At 41.9% G+C, this 15,501-nt stretch overlaps 1 protein-coding gene across 1 annotated transcript in view; it reads left to right on the top strand.

Moving 5' to 3' along the window:
* LOC136576846 (ankyrin repeat and fibronectin type-III domain-containing protein 1-like) overlaps window positions 1–15,501 on the top strand; it is a 236,364-nt gene that overhangs the window by 191,671 nt on the left and 29,192 nt on the right. Inside the window, exons 10-16 of the mRNA XM_066576445.1 lie at window positions 502–592; window positions 2,863–2,970; window positions 3,192–3,291; window positions 3,944–4,076; window positions 4,467–4,586; window positions 7,743–7,958; window positions 12,245–12,411. Coding sequence (XP_066432542.1) covers window positions 502–592; window positions 2,863–2,970; window positions 3,192–3,291; window positions 3,944–4,076; window positions 4,467–4,586; window positions 7,743–7,958; window positions 12,245–12,411 — 935 coding nt within the window. The remainder of the gene's footprint in view (window positions 1–501; window positions 593–2,862; window positions 2,971–3,191; window positions 3,292–3,943; window positions 4,077–4,466; window positions 4,587–7,742; window positions 7,959–12,244; window positions 12,412–15,501) is intronic.

The raw sequence follows: 15,501 nt of genomic DNA, 5'->3' as shown, positions 1-15,501 counted from the left end.
GGGGGAGCGCGAGGAGAGAAATCTCCTGCAGCCTCCCCGCTGAGAGTCAGCGATACTAGCGACGAGTGCCGGGCATCGTTTGCCAGACATTCGTCCCGTCTAAAAGGGCCTTTAGTGCCCATTAGTACTTTATGCAAAACGATCGCTAATCTTTAAATCCTTTGTGTTCTCCTTTAAAAGTTTATCTTTGCGTGTAAATGGGCTTGTAGTGGTTGGCACTAGAAAGGTATCACGGAGTTATCAATCAGGAGAGTAATATGAGGCGTGGCGGAGCAGCAATAGTGGAAAGTTCACAAGGTAAATCAGTAGGCTATATGGGAGCAAGGACCAGCCTAGAGTCACTTCATCCTAATGGTGCTAATAACAGATCCAAATATTTTTTTCTGAGTGTTGACTGGCTCTGCATGTATCATACATGGCAAATTTGACATTATATGTGTAATTGTACATGATACATGTTAACCACACATGTGCCTTTCAATTATATATACTCTTTCACAGGGCACAAGATATTATGTTCAAGTGTCTGCATATAATATGAAAGGCTGGGGATCTTCGCAGACATCATTTCCAGCTTTTGCCATCCCATCTAGTAAGTGTAATGTATGCTCACAGCTCTTCAAACTCGCTGTATATTTCTTTTATATCACATTATTGAGAGAACACCGTACCTGTATATTATTTTAACCCCTCGGTGACGAAGCCTGTTTGCGCCTTAATGACCAGCTAATTTTTCAGTTTTTTTCATCATTGCATTTCAGGAACATAAACTTTTCAATTTTCCAGTTCATGTAGCCATATGGGGGCTTGTTTTTTGTGGTACAAGCTGTATTTCTTATTGCCATCATTTTGGGGCATATATTATGTATTGTATAACTTTTAGTATTTTTTTTTTGAGGGATTGGGGTAAAAAAATGGAATTATGCCTTTTTCTTGGTGGTGGTGGGGATTTGATTTTGACAGCGTTCAGTTTGCAAAAAAATGTGATAACATTATTCTCTGGGTCAGCACAATTCCGGTAATACCAAGTTTATACAGTTTTTTTAAATGTTTTGTTATGTTTTTTTAAACACTTTTTTTTGGTAAAGATTCCCTTTTGTGTTGCTGCATTCCAAGAGCCATAGACTTTTTATTTTTCCATCGACAGAGCTGTATGGCGGTTTGTTTTTTGTGGAATGAACTCTAGTCTTCTTTTATCCAATATTTGGGAACATATAATATTTTGATTGCTTTTTATTCCATTTTTTTCTAGAGACAAGATTAACAAAATTTGCAATTCTGGCATGTTTTTAGTTTTAAGAGCGTTCACCGTAAAGTATAAATAGCATATTAAATTAATTCTGCAGGCCTGTACAATTACGTCAATACCAAATTCATATAGTTTTTATTTCAACTTTTTCCCACTTTGAAAGAATAAATGTATTTTTTGTTTATCGCTCCTTTCAAAGACCCCTAACATTTTTCTTTTTTTGTCAGTCGTGCTCCGAAAGGGTTTTTTTAATGGGATGAGTTGTACTTTTTAATAGCAACATTTGTTGATCCATGCAACATTTTGATCACTTTCTTTTCTGTTATTTGTAGGGGTGAGATAGGCAAAATTAGCTATTTTTGCCATGTTTTTTTTGTAGTTTTTTTCGTAATGTGCGTAATGTGAGTTAAATAATGTACTACCTTTTTTCTCTGAGTCATTACAATCACAGTGATTCCACATGTGTGATTTCTTTAATATATTCTTTTTACATAGTAAAGGGAAAAAGGGGGAGTTTTGACATTTTTATAATTGTTTTTTTTACTTTTTTAACTTATTTTTTCTCCCACTAAGGGACTTGATTATCAGCATCTTTTATCATTCTTTTAATACACTACTATTCTTTAGTATAGTAGTGTATTATATAGCTTATGAAGCTCAGCCATACGCTGAGCCTCATAGGCCACTGTTGCTGTCCGACCGGGAGGCTATATTTAAGCCTGCAGGTGCCATAGCAACCCATCAGGAGCCTGTGATCACATTGTGGGGATCCGATGGGTGACAAAGGGAGCCCCCTCAATCTGTCAGCTTTTTACATGCTGCGGTAAAGGGTTAAAAACTGGGATAGAAGATTTCTCTCATTCCCCAGTGCTAGAGCAGGTTGCATGTTGTCATCCAATAGGCAAGCTCCCCCCTGCCTGGCACGTGAGACCTGTGCCAGGCTTCTCATGCAGCCGCCGTCAAAATACAGTGCTGCACAATAAAGCCCATTAACGACCACTGTCAAAAGACATATTGGCAGTTAAGGTGTAAATTATATATATACTTATTACTGTATGTGTCTATGCACTAGTATGAAGTAGTTGCATCATGTTATAGACTGATTTCTGCATTGCTTATTTTTAAGACCTGCTTTCTTTGGCATGCTTGCTTGTGGAGCTGCAGGTTCAGAGCTCAGTTGATGTTCGCTACGAAGTGTGCACTCTCTCCCACTTCCTTTCCTCAATGGTGCAGCCTTTGAAGTCACCTCAGGAATATTTAATATGCTTCATGTAAATTATTCTGACATAAGCTGACAAAAGAATCATCTGCTGTGCTCAGAAGTAGGCTATATAACACATGGACTGCACACAGGGTATTGTAGTCTGCAGCCATCATATATAACTGTATAGGAGCTGTTGATACAAAATGTTAGAATACGTTTAAAGAAGTATATTTGTGAAATTACTTCAAAGGTACTTTATATTTCATTTCAGACAAATTGAAACATATAAAAAAATATTGCAAAAGTGCACATGCCCTTTAAAGAGAACATATATGTACCTTATCACCTGGTGTGACAGCCTCAAGAGTACCTATGAACGTATAATTATTTTCCTATCACTTTTCCCTAGATTGGCGTGAGTATGATGGTCGGCCGCCAAGAAGAAGAGGCCAAGCAGAAGCTCTAGATCTTCTGCTCAGTCAGGTGAAGACAGGTCACCAGCACTGTGTGTGCCATGGTAAGCTGTCAGTGCCAAATGTAACTGTACAAGTAGATCAATACCATTCAGCTCTCCATATAGCTGCATTGTTCTATACTGACTGATTCCTGATTTCTTTAGATCTCATATAGTAATAGCCTGCCATAACACAGGGCACAATTTTCCATAGTATAATCAGACACCTAACCTTATGTATGTGTTATATTCCATAAGGTGTAGAGATGTCATTTCTGTTCCAGAGCCATTCAAGAACCAGCCACAGAGCAGAAAACATTCGGTTTCTAAGAGCTTGAAACATCTCTTTCATCCCAGCAGCAAGTTTTTAAAAGGCCTGAAAAGGTATTGTATAAAGAAGAAAGACAGCTGGACCCATCGCCTGTTAAAGGGGTTGTCCAACTTAATTTTTTCTTTTGAAAGGGGTTCCTCATGTGGAAGCCTAATAAATGAGCCTATACTCGCCTTGCCTGGGTCTCCGCAGCTCCTGCAGCACAGTTCTGGGTCTTCCCCATGTCGCTGTATTTACAGAATGCAGCAGCCTGTTTACAGGACATCACGGGCTGCTGCAGCCAATCACAGGTGTCAATGCTCGAACGCTGAAGTCTGTCATTGGCTGCAGCAGCCTATTTTCGTTCTGTACACAGGCTGTCTGCAGCCTGTAAACAAAGCTTCACAGGGAACCTCTGGAGCTGTTGTGCAGAAGCTATGAGGCCAGGCGAGGTGAGTATAGGCTTGTTTATTATGTTTGCACATGGAGAACTCATTTTTTAAAGACAGTTAAGTCGGGCAACCCCTTTAAGTCTATAGTTCTGGTACAGCACAGGTTTTCACAAGCTGTGATCCCAATCATGACATTATTGAAAAGACTGTGCTTCTTAGAAAGTTAATTTCTAGCAACCAGACTGTAGGCCTGGACTGGCTCCATATTGACAGCGTAGAAGGAGTAGATTTATTTCTTTTATTTCAGCTGTAACTCGCATCTATCTATTTCCAGGGGTCTGTATTTGGCATCTATATTTTATAAGGATGACAATGTTCTTGTGACTCATGAAGACCAGATACCGGTAGTGGAGATAGATGACTCCTACTCCTGTCTCCTCATGCAGGACTTCCTGTGGTTCACTAAGGTAAGATCTACGGCCTCCTGACACTTCTTCTTTCAGCTGTAAACCTAAAACGTGTTGGCTCATCCTCCACATTCAGCAATTCCAAACTATAAGGCCGAATGCCCGCGACCAGGTCGGATTCCGACTGCGAAATCTCGCAGCGGAATCAGACCCGGTGCCCCTGAGAGACACATATTCACCTGTCTCGGCCGGCATGCATGCACAGTGCAGGGCATGATGCGCCGGTGATGAATTTTGAAGTAGCCGCAGATCGGACAGCTTCCATTGACTGCACCAAATTTCACGCACCAAATAAAGCATGCTGCAATTTTCCCCCGTGAGCAGAAAATCGCAGTTGATTAGCGCAAGTACAACTGAACACTGTTACACTTCACTGTTTTCACTCTTTAGGTATCTTGCATGTGGGATGATATCTTGTGGCTACGACAATGCGTCACCGTGTCACAATCCTCCTGCTCTTGCATTCTGCAAACCCGCTTTAAAATGTTGGTAGCTGTGTCACAGATGCAGGTATGAATTTTAATGATAACTTGTTGTTTTCCATGTGTATAGTTAATGATAACAAAGGTTTGGTACTGTGTTAGCCAGTAGAGCAAAATGTGATTGTTCCCAGCAAGAGAAACCAAGTCATCTTGTAGATATGATACCTTTGTTAGCCATTAAAAGGTGTCATATCTACAAGATTACGTGGTTTCTCTTGCTGGGAACAATCACATTATGTTTATAATTAAAGTGTTGTTACCATTTCATAAAGTTATGACATATCACTGGAAAATGATTGAGGGGAGTCTGATCTGTGGGACCCCCACCAATCTTGAGAATGAAGCGGCCACAGCGTTCATTTTAGCACTGCCGCTGCGTCAGAGTCGGTCCCTGCCCAGTGGCCACCTACTGCAGAGGAGAACTACAGCAGGTATGTGAATGGCGCTGACTGTGGGTTCCTGCATAGACGGGGTGCAGGGCAAAACAGTGAACACTAAAACAACACATTGCACTTCATTCTTAGGATCAGAGAGGGACTAAAGGTCAATCTTCACTGTTCAAAAAGTGATGGCATATCCCTTTATGAAATTGGAATATCCCTTTAATGAATTACAGGGCCTAATGTTCATTTAAGCTAGGGCTACATGGTGACATTATGTCACTAGCCATTGCAGATGAATTCAGTGGTTTTGCTATGGGATAAAAAGTTGCAAGCTACCTTGGAAAAATCGCAAAAAAGCTAACGTGGTATCAACTTTTTTTTTCCCATCGCAGCATTGAAATGTGTTCACTGTGTTCTACGAATCACCTGTAGTCACCTGTAGTGATTCTTATCATCGTGGAGCTGTAGCTATATACGTTTTCTTCTTTAAGCTATTTTCATAGATACATTTGTAATATCATAATTATGCTGTGAGCGCTGCAATTAAACCTCCTTGGGCTCCATTGAAGCAACCATTGTCATGCCCAGCCTCTGTATAGTACAGTCAGGCAAATAACCTGAAGTCAAAGAGGATTGTCTAGAATAGTTGTAGCTGTATCCACTGCTCCATCTATGCAAATGATGTATAGGGCGAGTCAAAAGTCAGGGCTACCAGGAATATATTCTAAATAAAAAGAGACACAGTAGGAAGCCTTGTAGAAAACTTTTTTTGGCGCTATGGTGGTGCCTGTCAGCCATCAGACCAAGAAACTTCTATGGAAAAGGGGTCATGGGAGACAGAAGTTGTTGGTGCAGTAATCTTTTTAAATACCTGCAACCATTTATGGATGTCATGTTAAGTATTAATAAAGTTATATGTTGACTTATGTGGTATGGAAACGCTAATCGTATCTCTTTTCAGGTACCAGAGTATGCCATGAACAATCCAGGACAGAACTGAGATCATCCTGATTGTCAGTAACAAAGATTCACTTGAGCTGGCCAAAGCTTTCAATCAAGAACACCCAGGAAGACGGCCAGTTGTCCACTGACAGAATGCTAAGTATCTGTCCGGGTCATCTTCACCCAACTTGTTTTGCAGCTGCAGTTTGTTTGGATGCCACTTGTGTCTTGAGGATCCCTACGACAGTTGGTTGACTTACACCATGCTCTAATGCCAGTCTCCTGGTGCTTTTATGTGGACTCTTCATGAAAACTGCTAGCACAGCTGTCAACACCAATGGATCTGGCTAGGATGAGCAGTTCTCGGTTTGTCCTGGACACTACCAGTTTCCCTGAACTTCTGAATCAGTTTCCTGACTGTTTCTGCACTCACTGGCCGTCTTTCTTGGTGTTCTTGATTAAAAGCCTCGGCCACATCACGTGAACTTCTGTTACCGGACTTCAGGATGATTTCAGTTCTGTCCTGCATTACCGGCATCTTCTGGTACCTGAAGAGACACGTCATTTAGTGTTTTCCATACCACATAGTTCAACATGAGAACTCAACATGACATCATCCATAACTTGAAAATGGTTTCAGATATTGAAAAAAATGACTGAATCTATCAGTTTCTAATACAATTCTACCCTTAAATCATGTTTCCGTTGACATCTTTCCATTGAAATTTCTTGGGCTGAATCCAAGATAGCTGCCCCAAATTGGCCTACAGGCACCACCATAATGCCGAAAAGTCCCACCCCCATCTATTTGTTCTACAAAGTTTCCTACTTGTATCTCTTTTCGTTCAGAAAATATTCTAGGTGGGCCTGACTTTTGAATCACCATGTTATATCTCTATATAATAAAGCAATTTTCAACCTTGTATTATACTTTTTATTTTAACTTTTTAAAATTTCTGCTTCCTGTCAGTGAATAAGAACATCCAGAGACCAAAAACTGTACAGATCTAATACTTGTCACAGTTGGGAGTTTTCTACAATTCTATCCAGTCTATGCGCCCAGAAAGCCATGCTTGTTGCATGAATCAGGCGTATCTCTTCATTCCATGCACAAACTGTCCTCTCTAGAATGAAGAGGTGAGTCTGATGCACGCACTGAGTCTTGGCTTCCAGGTTAGACAGAGAAAGAACGGGGAGGAAGGTAAGGCTGCCTATCCAGGGGCGTTTTTGCATTGCGTTCCCCGCGGTGATAATCCGGCTGTGGGAACGCAGTGCACTCTTTCCATAGTGTTGCTATGGAAAGCGCAGCCCCCCTGTCCATGAGCGGAGAATCATTGCGATTCTCCGCTTGCAGACGTCAAATCGCAACATGCTGTGAATTGCCGCGATTCTCTGCGGTGAGCCTATATGTCAGATAGGCTCACCGCGGGGATCTGTCAGCTGCCTCCTGCTTCCCGGCGGCAGCTCCCGTGGCGGAGATCCGCCGCGGGATTTCATAACGCCCGCGGACAGGCAGCCTAAGTATAAAAAGCACTTCCGTGGACTCAGTAGGCTACCCTATGAGCCCATAAACTTAGATTATTGTGCTCATAGAACCCTTTAAGAGCAAGTAGGGATCATGAAAATGTGAAAATTTGCAACATAGCATATTAGAAAGTTGCAGAACTTTATTAACAGGAATAAAAAATGCTATAAATGCAATTGCTATCAGAAAAGGTCGTTTCCATGTGCAGGACTGACATGATGGCAATGAATCAGCTGACAGTCATGAGCTGCTGCATATCTAAAAGATCAAGTGTTGCCATTACAAGGTGTCATTGTGAACCTTTGCTTCCCTCAATGTTCTTCTCCATTGCCAGGGTCTTTTAGGATTCCAGGACTTGGGACAAGTGTTCTTTGAGCCCATTAAAGATAAGCAAGGAAACATTCTGATTGTGACTCTGAAGGAGGTGAAGCTGAGCCAGACCTTAGAGAACGTACGCTGGATGCCCGTGTGCAAACTGCAGACTCACAGGAAGTCTGTCTCATCACCGGACGAGCCCAGCTCTCTGGATGTCCTGCTGATGACACTGCATGTGAGTTGACCTTCTCGACTTACAGTAGTTGGAGGAAGGAAGTGAGCGAGGTGTGTTATCTCCAGGAATGTATAACCAGCTCTTGTATTCTGATCTGACCTGTCACTCCAAATGCAGAAATGTATCCATTTCAAGAGATGAATTCAGCTTTGCATTTACTGGGGAAGGAAATCAATTTCTACAGTAATTGTTTATGGAAAATCGGGATTAGGATGTGAATAACCGCTACATGTTGTCACCCTTTATTCATTATAGACCAGTTTGTCGCTCCAGTGCATCTAAAATAAAAAAAAAACAACGCAACTTTGCAAACAGATTTTTTTTAAAGTACCATCTTGTGTATACAGCTCCTATGCAACTCTCTGGATATAGACTTCAACCTAAACCTGCATATTCTGATTATTCAGTCTCTTGCACGTTAGCAAGAAGTGGGACAGATAGAAATGTTACACATGTCGAACAAGATGGGGCTCCATAGCAAAGGTGAATTTGGGCTGTGCATATTGTACCAGGTTTTGTCACCCAGGATAGAAGGGGCTTGATAATTATTTTCTCCATGTTCTTTCCATGACCCTTGGGCCAATTCACCATACCCTTGTTTTCTAACAATGCGGTTCCTCTATAGTGAGGAGTCCTTTATTGGTACTCACCACCCAAGGGGTTGCAGGTACAATTGTATCTTGTCTCCACCACAAGTATGGGTGGAGACCTAGTGATGGGCTGTATCCGCCCACTATACACCCACAAGCTAGTGATTGTCTGCCTGCAGCAAGGTCCTAGAAGCGTGGCCATCTACTTATGGCTGGGATGGAGGGTTAGGGTTAGTTTCAGTGTAAGGCTTACATTATTAGATGTATATGCTTTATTTACAGCTAATAATGTAAATGTAACACTGTAACAAACCCTAACCCTTCATCCCAGCCCAAACTCATTCCCGACGCTGCTAGGAGCTTGCTGCCCATCTAACATCAACTCCCCTCCAGCCTCTAAACCCCCTCCCCACCCCCCTATCGCCAGGCATGGAGAGAGCATCCGACGTTGACATTTTTGATCCCCCCCCCCCCTTCCATAGCAGCTAAGCGCACCGCGTACCCTGTGCAGACTGTCCATGACAGGCTGCCAACAGCACTACAAGGTCTTCAGTGCTTTCACACTTCCCTGGGCTCAGCTGTCACTCACTCCAACGCCCAGCCTTCAGCCCTCCGTGCTCCGCCGCAGTGGCTCTGCTGCTGTGAGTCTCCTTGCCGACCTCGCATTAGGCCAGCCATCAGTGATGGCAGCGAGGGTGACAAGACTTACAGCGCTGGAGCTGTCTAAGGGAACAAAGCCGAGCGGCGGAGGGGTGATTGACAGCAGCCAGCAGGGGAGATTATGCCCACCCATTCTCCAGCCCAGCCAATCCAGTGGGAGGCATGGGTTGGGGCATGCATAAGAATGGGTGGAGACAAGATACAACAATACCAGGGTTGCAGGCCTAAGTCCCCTTAAGGGCTCCATAGCAGCAGCATGTGCTGTCTCTACAGTATGTATGCCCCTGGATGAGAGTATGGGACTGCAGGATGACTAAACACCTGGGTTGTTTGCAGTCTGTAGCTATAGAGACACATGCAATTGTATTTTGCAGCATTTTTTCCACACCTGCCTTAAACTGTTACACAGTACTGTAAGTCTATATAGAAGCTGTACACAGATTTTTCATCAAACCTTATGGTAAAGTTCCATGGTTCACTTCTTTATTTTAATTGCAGTGGAAAGTGTCAGCCAGTTTAGATGGACCAAAATTTTCCAACATATCGGTTAAATCTTCATACAATGACCAATCATCTAAAAGGGAATGGATCAGACCCATATTTTATGGGTCTGAGGAGGAGCATCTGTAGCCCTAACCTTCAGACCTCCTGGATACCATGCTCAATAGATTTATGATCTTCATTTATTAGCCAAGGTAGAGTACAGCTACGAAGAGCATCTCCCAGTGCGGAGGACCCGGTACATACATACATTTATAAGAAAAAAAAATATTCTAAAGTAAACTACTCAAAATTTTGGGAATAAATGTCAGTGCTCAATTCCAAATTAATAATAGAAAGCAAACACACAATATTAGACAACCTGTTATGTCTGAACCAGATGTAGCTAATATATTGCTTCGGCTGAACTGGGTGCAATAATGGTACAAGCACAGATAACACAAAATATTTACAATGGAACATAAAAATAGGAAAATAAGGGAATACTAATGCAAGAGATCCATACTTAAAGCAGGGTGATCGCCCTGATGAGGGCAGCCCCATGTCCAGAACCTGGGGTGATCCTGACTAGATGGTGACAGGGATGTGGCAAGAGCTAGATGGAACGCAATAGACAGAACCATAAACGTACAGTAGAACTGAACTCAGACGCAGGACCAGAACCACCAACTTGACCGGAAACACCATCAGACTGAGAGTATAACTGGTGTCCTCTATGAGTGATGAGCCACAATAACTATACACATACCACTGCTGATTGGACAGCTAGGGACGCCCTTTCCCCACAGAAGAAACAGTCTACTAACTGGCAGAGAAGTGGTCAGCATCAAGCACTGAAATGACACTAAGCATATGCCAGTGTGAGAAACACATGGGCCGTTGCGAACATCGTCACATCACCCTGGAAACGATCCTACAACACAGCAGGCGCGCCCCTACAGTGCCACTCGAGCATGCTGGTCAGATATGCAAATATTTGAAGAAAAAATAGGAAAATTCATAAGAAATATACAAAACTTTATTGATAAGTAAAAACACATATAGAAAATATCAAAAATATGTGGTGCATTCATATTAGGGTAAACTGTATAGCAAAGCCATGTATGCTGTGATTATATGATATTCTTACAAGATGACGCAAATATTTAATAGATAACAGACTATATACCTATTAGATGGAATTAAACTAGATACACAGCTGGCAAATAGGAGAATATATCAAACTGATCACATGTACGATCATGTAACTAAAATTTGAAATAATAGCCCAGCAGAAAAATGAATACCAGTATGCCTCCGGCAGACTTCTCGTGTGTGCGAGTTGCATCTGAGAGGCTTGGGCGCAACTCGCATCTGATGCCACATGGACACCTGCGCAGACTGCACATTGATATGCATTATCAAGCCCTATTTTTCTTCTGTGATGCAGACATGCTGTGTGAAATAACAGCCATGTGCTTAGCCTCATAGACCATAATGGGACTCTGTGCTGCTTGTGAATTACATGGACAGCACACGACCCCAAATATGTTGGTGTGCCGGAGGCCTTAGTACGAGTGGTAAGAACTTCAATCAAATGATAAATATGTTAAGAAATAAAATTCATATAATCATCCAGAGATTTTTCGCTGTCAATTAGAGGAGACTACATTTTTATTACAGTCTTGCGAACGATGTTATATTTGAGGTAGATTAGTCCTTCCATTTAAAAGTTCTTTCATAGGGTTTCCAGCTATGGTGCTAGTGAAAGCTGCTGCGTATACCCTGGACAGTAAGAGTAACAAACAGAGAAGTCCTGAATCGTATAAGACCTGATATATCACTGGAGGGGTTGATGACCGAGCTCAGGCTCACGGATTTTGGCCATAGAATGTGAGAAGAGTTGCTAGAAAAATCTATAATGCTTGGACAGATCAGTGGCAAAAGAAGACCTGGCCGCCAAAGAACACGATGGCTGATACTGTCAGAGCTGATACTGGTGTGGATATCACATAACTGAAAGAAGCAGTGCAAAACCGAAAAACATGGAGGGAGCTCGTCTTTAGGGTTGTCGAGGGTCGTAAACGACTAAACGGCTAACAACAAGTCCTTCCAACTCTCAATCCATAAAGTTAGGAGTTATATAAGCAGAGTCATGAACACTACCGTATTGCAGACAAATGTGCAATGTATAATAGATGATATAACTGAGATCCTGGCTGTCGATATACTTCACACCACAGTCAAATCTTTTTATCCCCTTTATTCACCTATCTGTGGTCCCAAGCAAATCCGGCAGTTAAAATGTTTCAAACAAGAATAAGTGGAGTTAGAAAAGCTGAGAATGAGAACCTGCGGTTATTACATGGTGAAGCCATGACAAGCTCAAGCTTTCCTTCTGTATGTAAAACAACATGCAACTTTGTCATGCAGAGAGAAAGTATACATGGTCTTAATGTCAAAGAATAAGAACATAAAGCCAGCCCTGTTTATATACAACCGAATGTTTAGCTGCGTCTTTTTTGGTATATTCACCAACTTCTTTGTTAATTCCAGGACAAATTGGCTTATCATAGAAGAAGTAGCCAAGCCCTGCCTCCTGGTCTGTATTTGGGCTATCTGAAGCTGTGCAGTGCCGTAGACCAGATCCGAGTGCTGGTGCCCGAAAGATTACCAAATATCCTTTGCCATGTGAAAATCAGAGCCAATGCAAATGTGTCCAGGTGGGTAGAGAAAAATAGTAACATTACCCAAAGTCAATTAACCAACCTAATTGGGTTGAGGAGATGTCTGATTCTGATGTTCGATTGGATGCCAACCATGTTGCATACATTGCGTTCTTGCCAGGAGTATTTACCCTTTTTTAAGCACTGTGAACTTTAACGGGAACCTTGGCGTTTGTGTTTTTTCATGGAAGTGGAAGTGAACCTTAGAAGAAATATTTGTGGTTCAAGTAGTGCTGCATTTACACAGAGCCCATGCAGCAGTGCCAACAATAAGAGATGTGTCCTAACATTTCAATACATTTCAAAATATTTAGCTTCATATTATTGGAGTTCGGATCCTGCTTCCTGCATGCGGTGGACACATGTAAACATTTATTTGAAGAGTCATTGTAAACGTTTAGAGAGAAAATGATGGTGCGCAGAACATTCTGGTCACTTAGGGGAAGGTGGTGTCTTCTCCAAAATAGATAAAGTACTTTAGTTCTCCTCGGTGATACACTGGAGCCTTGTTACTGTAACCAAAGACGCTTCTTATTTTTGCTCATGTAAACAGACTAAGTGGTCATCAACTATTCTGTACATCCCTTTTGGTTTTCCAGCTACATTAAAGTCAAACCTTCTAACTACAAGGAGGTGCTATCATGTCAATGCCTGTAATATATAACTCATAGTAATATGTGTTATTCTGCAACTCCCCTTTAGTGTATTCTGGAGGGTATAGGAGTTCAGCTTACCGAGCAACCAACTGACTTCCTATTTGGGCGATCACCCTTTGACAACATAGAGCTTCATGTCCTAAAGGGAACCTCTCACCCTGCTGTCCCATAGGGTCACTTTTAGGGCTTATGTAAAGAGCCAACTCGTGTGCCTGGACCCTGGAGTTCCAACGGGTCTTTACCATGGAGTTTTAGGGGCTCCATAAGCCACTATATGGTGCCTCGGCAGCATAATAAAGCACCCTATTCTCTAGAAAACAGCATGTACATAATACAGCAAGTGATGGATGCCTCGGTTTTTTGGTATCTTGTATAAAACTGAAGGCACAGTATGGACTTATAGCTACGTATAACTATATTCTAGATCCGTACCATACAGATCCATAATAGTCCATGTTCATCAGGTCTAAGGGGTTACAGGATATTTTAACTGCTATATAGTACACTGGTTCTCTGTACCCCACAGACATGATTTCAGTTGTTCGCTTTCAAACATAAGAAACTGCACAACAGATTTGTCTCAGGCTAAAAGCTGGCAAAACAATGGAGACAGTACATAGGAGCGAGGACAGTATTAAAGGGAACCAGTCACTAGCTTCATGCTATCCGAACCACTGGCACCATGAAGTCTGGACAAGCACTCATATTATAGGGAGGTACGTTTTATTCTGAAACCCTGCATTAGCTAGATTGGCAGGAGGAAGAGATCTGTCAATCTTGCCAATCCGGGTGGGAAGATGAAGATGCCAGCAGGGAGCCACCTTCATGATTCTTCTCCCCGTTCTCAGTTGCTCATGTTTTCTCTGAAACGTTGCAGTGTTTCAGAATAAAACACACCTCCCTGTAGTGTGGGCACCTGTCCTGGCTGACTTAAAGCTGCCTGTGATTTGGGCAGCATGAAGCTAGTGACAAGTTCCCTTTACATAGTAATGGGGCACTGAGCGAGAAATCGCTCGCCTGCTGGAGTCGCTTGGTTTTTAGCAAAACTGTGAATTACTGTGAATGGAGGCAGAAGGCCAGAACGATCTCCAGCCGCTTCACCTCAATTCACGTGAACAACTATCGCTTCTGTGTAAAGCACAGCTTATAGGCCCCAGAGTCATCCCATGTATAGGTACCTTAACCCTTCATACACCATGTACAATTGCAGACTAACCCTGCATATACCACATGTACTAGTCAACATTTGCTGAGCACCAAACATATAGGCAATACATGAAGTATATTGTACGTCCAATACAAGTACAATAGATCAGTTTCGTAGTTTAAGCCTTTTTGGATATCTAGGTTCCATCATTAATAGTATCCAATATGTTTCTCCAACCACACATATATAGATCACATGTGTAAAATATTTGATCAACCCTTCATGTACTTAATAAAATAGTGGATTACCCGTCCTTTACCATATGTATCGATCATTTGCTGATAATGAAATTATCAAATTTATGTAGTTCCAATCAAAATTATTCACCCCCATTGTGAATTTCCAAATTTACAAACTTTCAGCTGTTTGCAAAAAAAATCGTACAAGAACAATTGAAATAGATCAACACAACTAATATAACAAGTGGTTTCTCCAAGTTCAGTACACAATGCCACTTTTAATGATTGTGTTGGTGCAGTTTTTGGTGTGAATCTGCAGCATATTTAACTCTTTCAATTGAAGGACTGAATCCTGCTGCAGATCCACGACAAATTCTGCTTCAAGATCCACACCAACAGAATTATTCAACCCTCTGAACAGAATCCATCATAACAGCACACATTTGCAAATCGCATGTTGTCTTAAGCACACCTGATGAAAGTAATAAAGGGCTTTATTAGTTGCATCAGGTGTGCTTGAGATAAAACACATCAAATACCTGGACTGGGTAGAGTGACATGTGACTTTGTGACTGACATGTGACTACAAGTCAAGAGAGCAGTCCAAAAAGTTAAGAGAAGAGATCATTACCTTGTACAAACCAGAAAAAGGATACAAAAAGATAGCCAAAGCACTGAATGTACCTGGAGATACAGCTGGAAGCAGTTCATAAGTTGCAGCAAAATTTGATGGCAGCAGTTACTGAGGTTTCCTTTTGCACAGCAGGGAGCATACTAAACGCTGAACTCCAAAATGTACCCCTCTAGTGATTCACAAGCACAAGAAAAGTCAGCTCCAATATGCTAAAACCCATATAAATAAGCCACAGAAGTTTGGGGTTTCTGTTTTGTGGAGAGATAAAACACAGCTGGAACCTTTCGTCTTATTGACCAACAGTTTGTCTGGAGGACTAAGATTCCTAGGGCCCACCAGTAAAATTAATTCTGGGGTCCCACTGTACAGCTACTCACAAATTCCTGGCTGAACGTGTTTTCTATGCATGTC

This window comes from Eleutherodactylus coqui, chromosome 8 (genome assembly GCF_035609145.1).
Source record: "Eleutherodactylus coqui strain aEleCoq1 chromosome 8, aEleCoq1.hap1, whole genome shotgun sequence".
In the NCBI taxonomy this organism is placed as follows: domain Eukaryota; kingdom Metazoa; phylum Chordata; class Amphibia; order Anura; family Eleutherodactylidae; genus Eleutherodactylus; species Eleutherodactylus coqui.
This window is presented reverse-complemented; position numbering and strand designations above follow the sequence as displayed.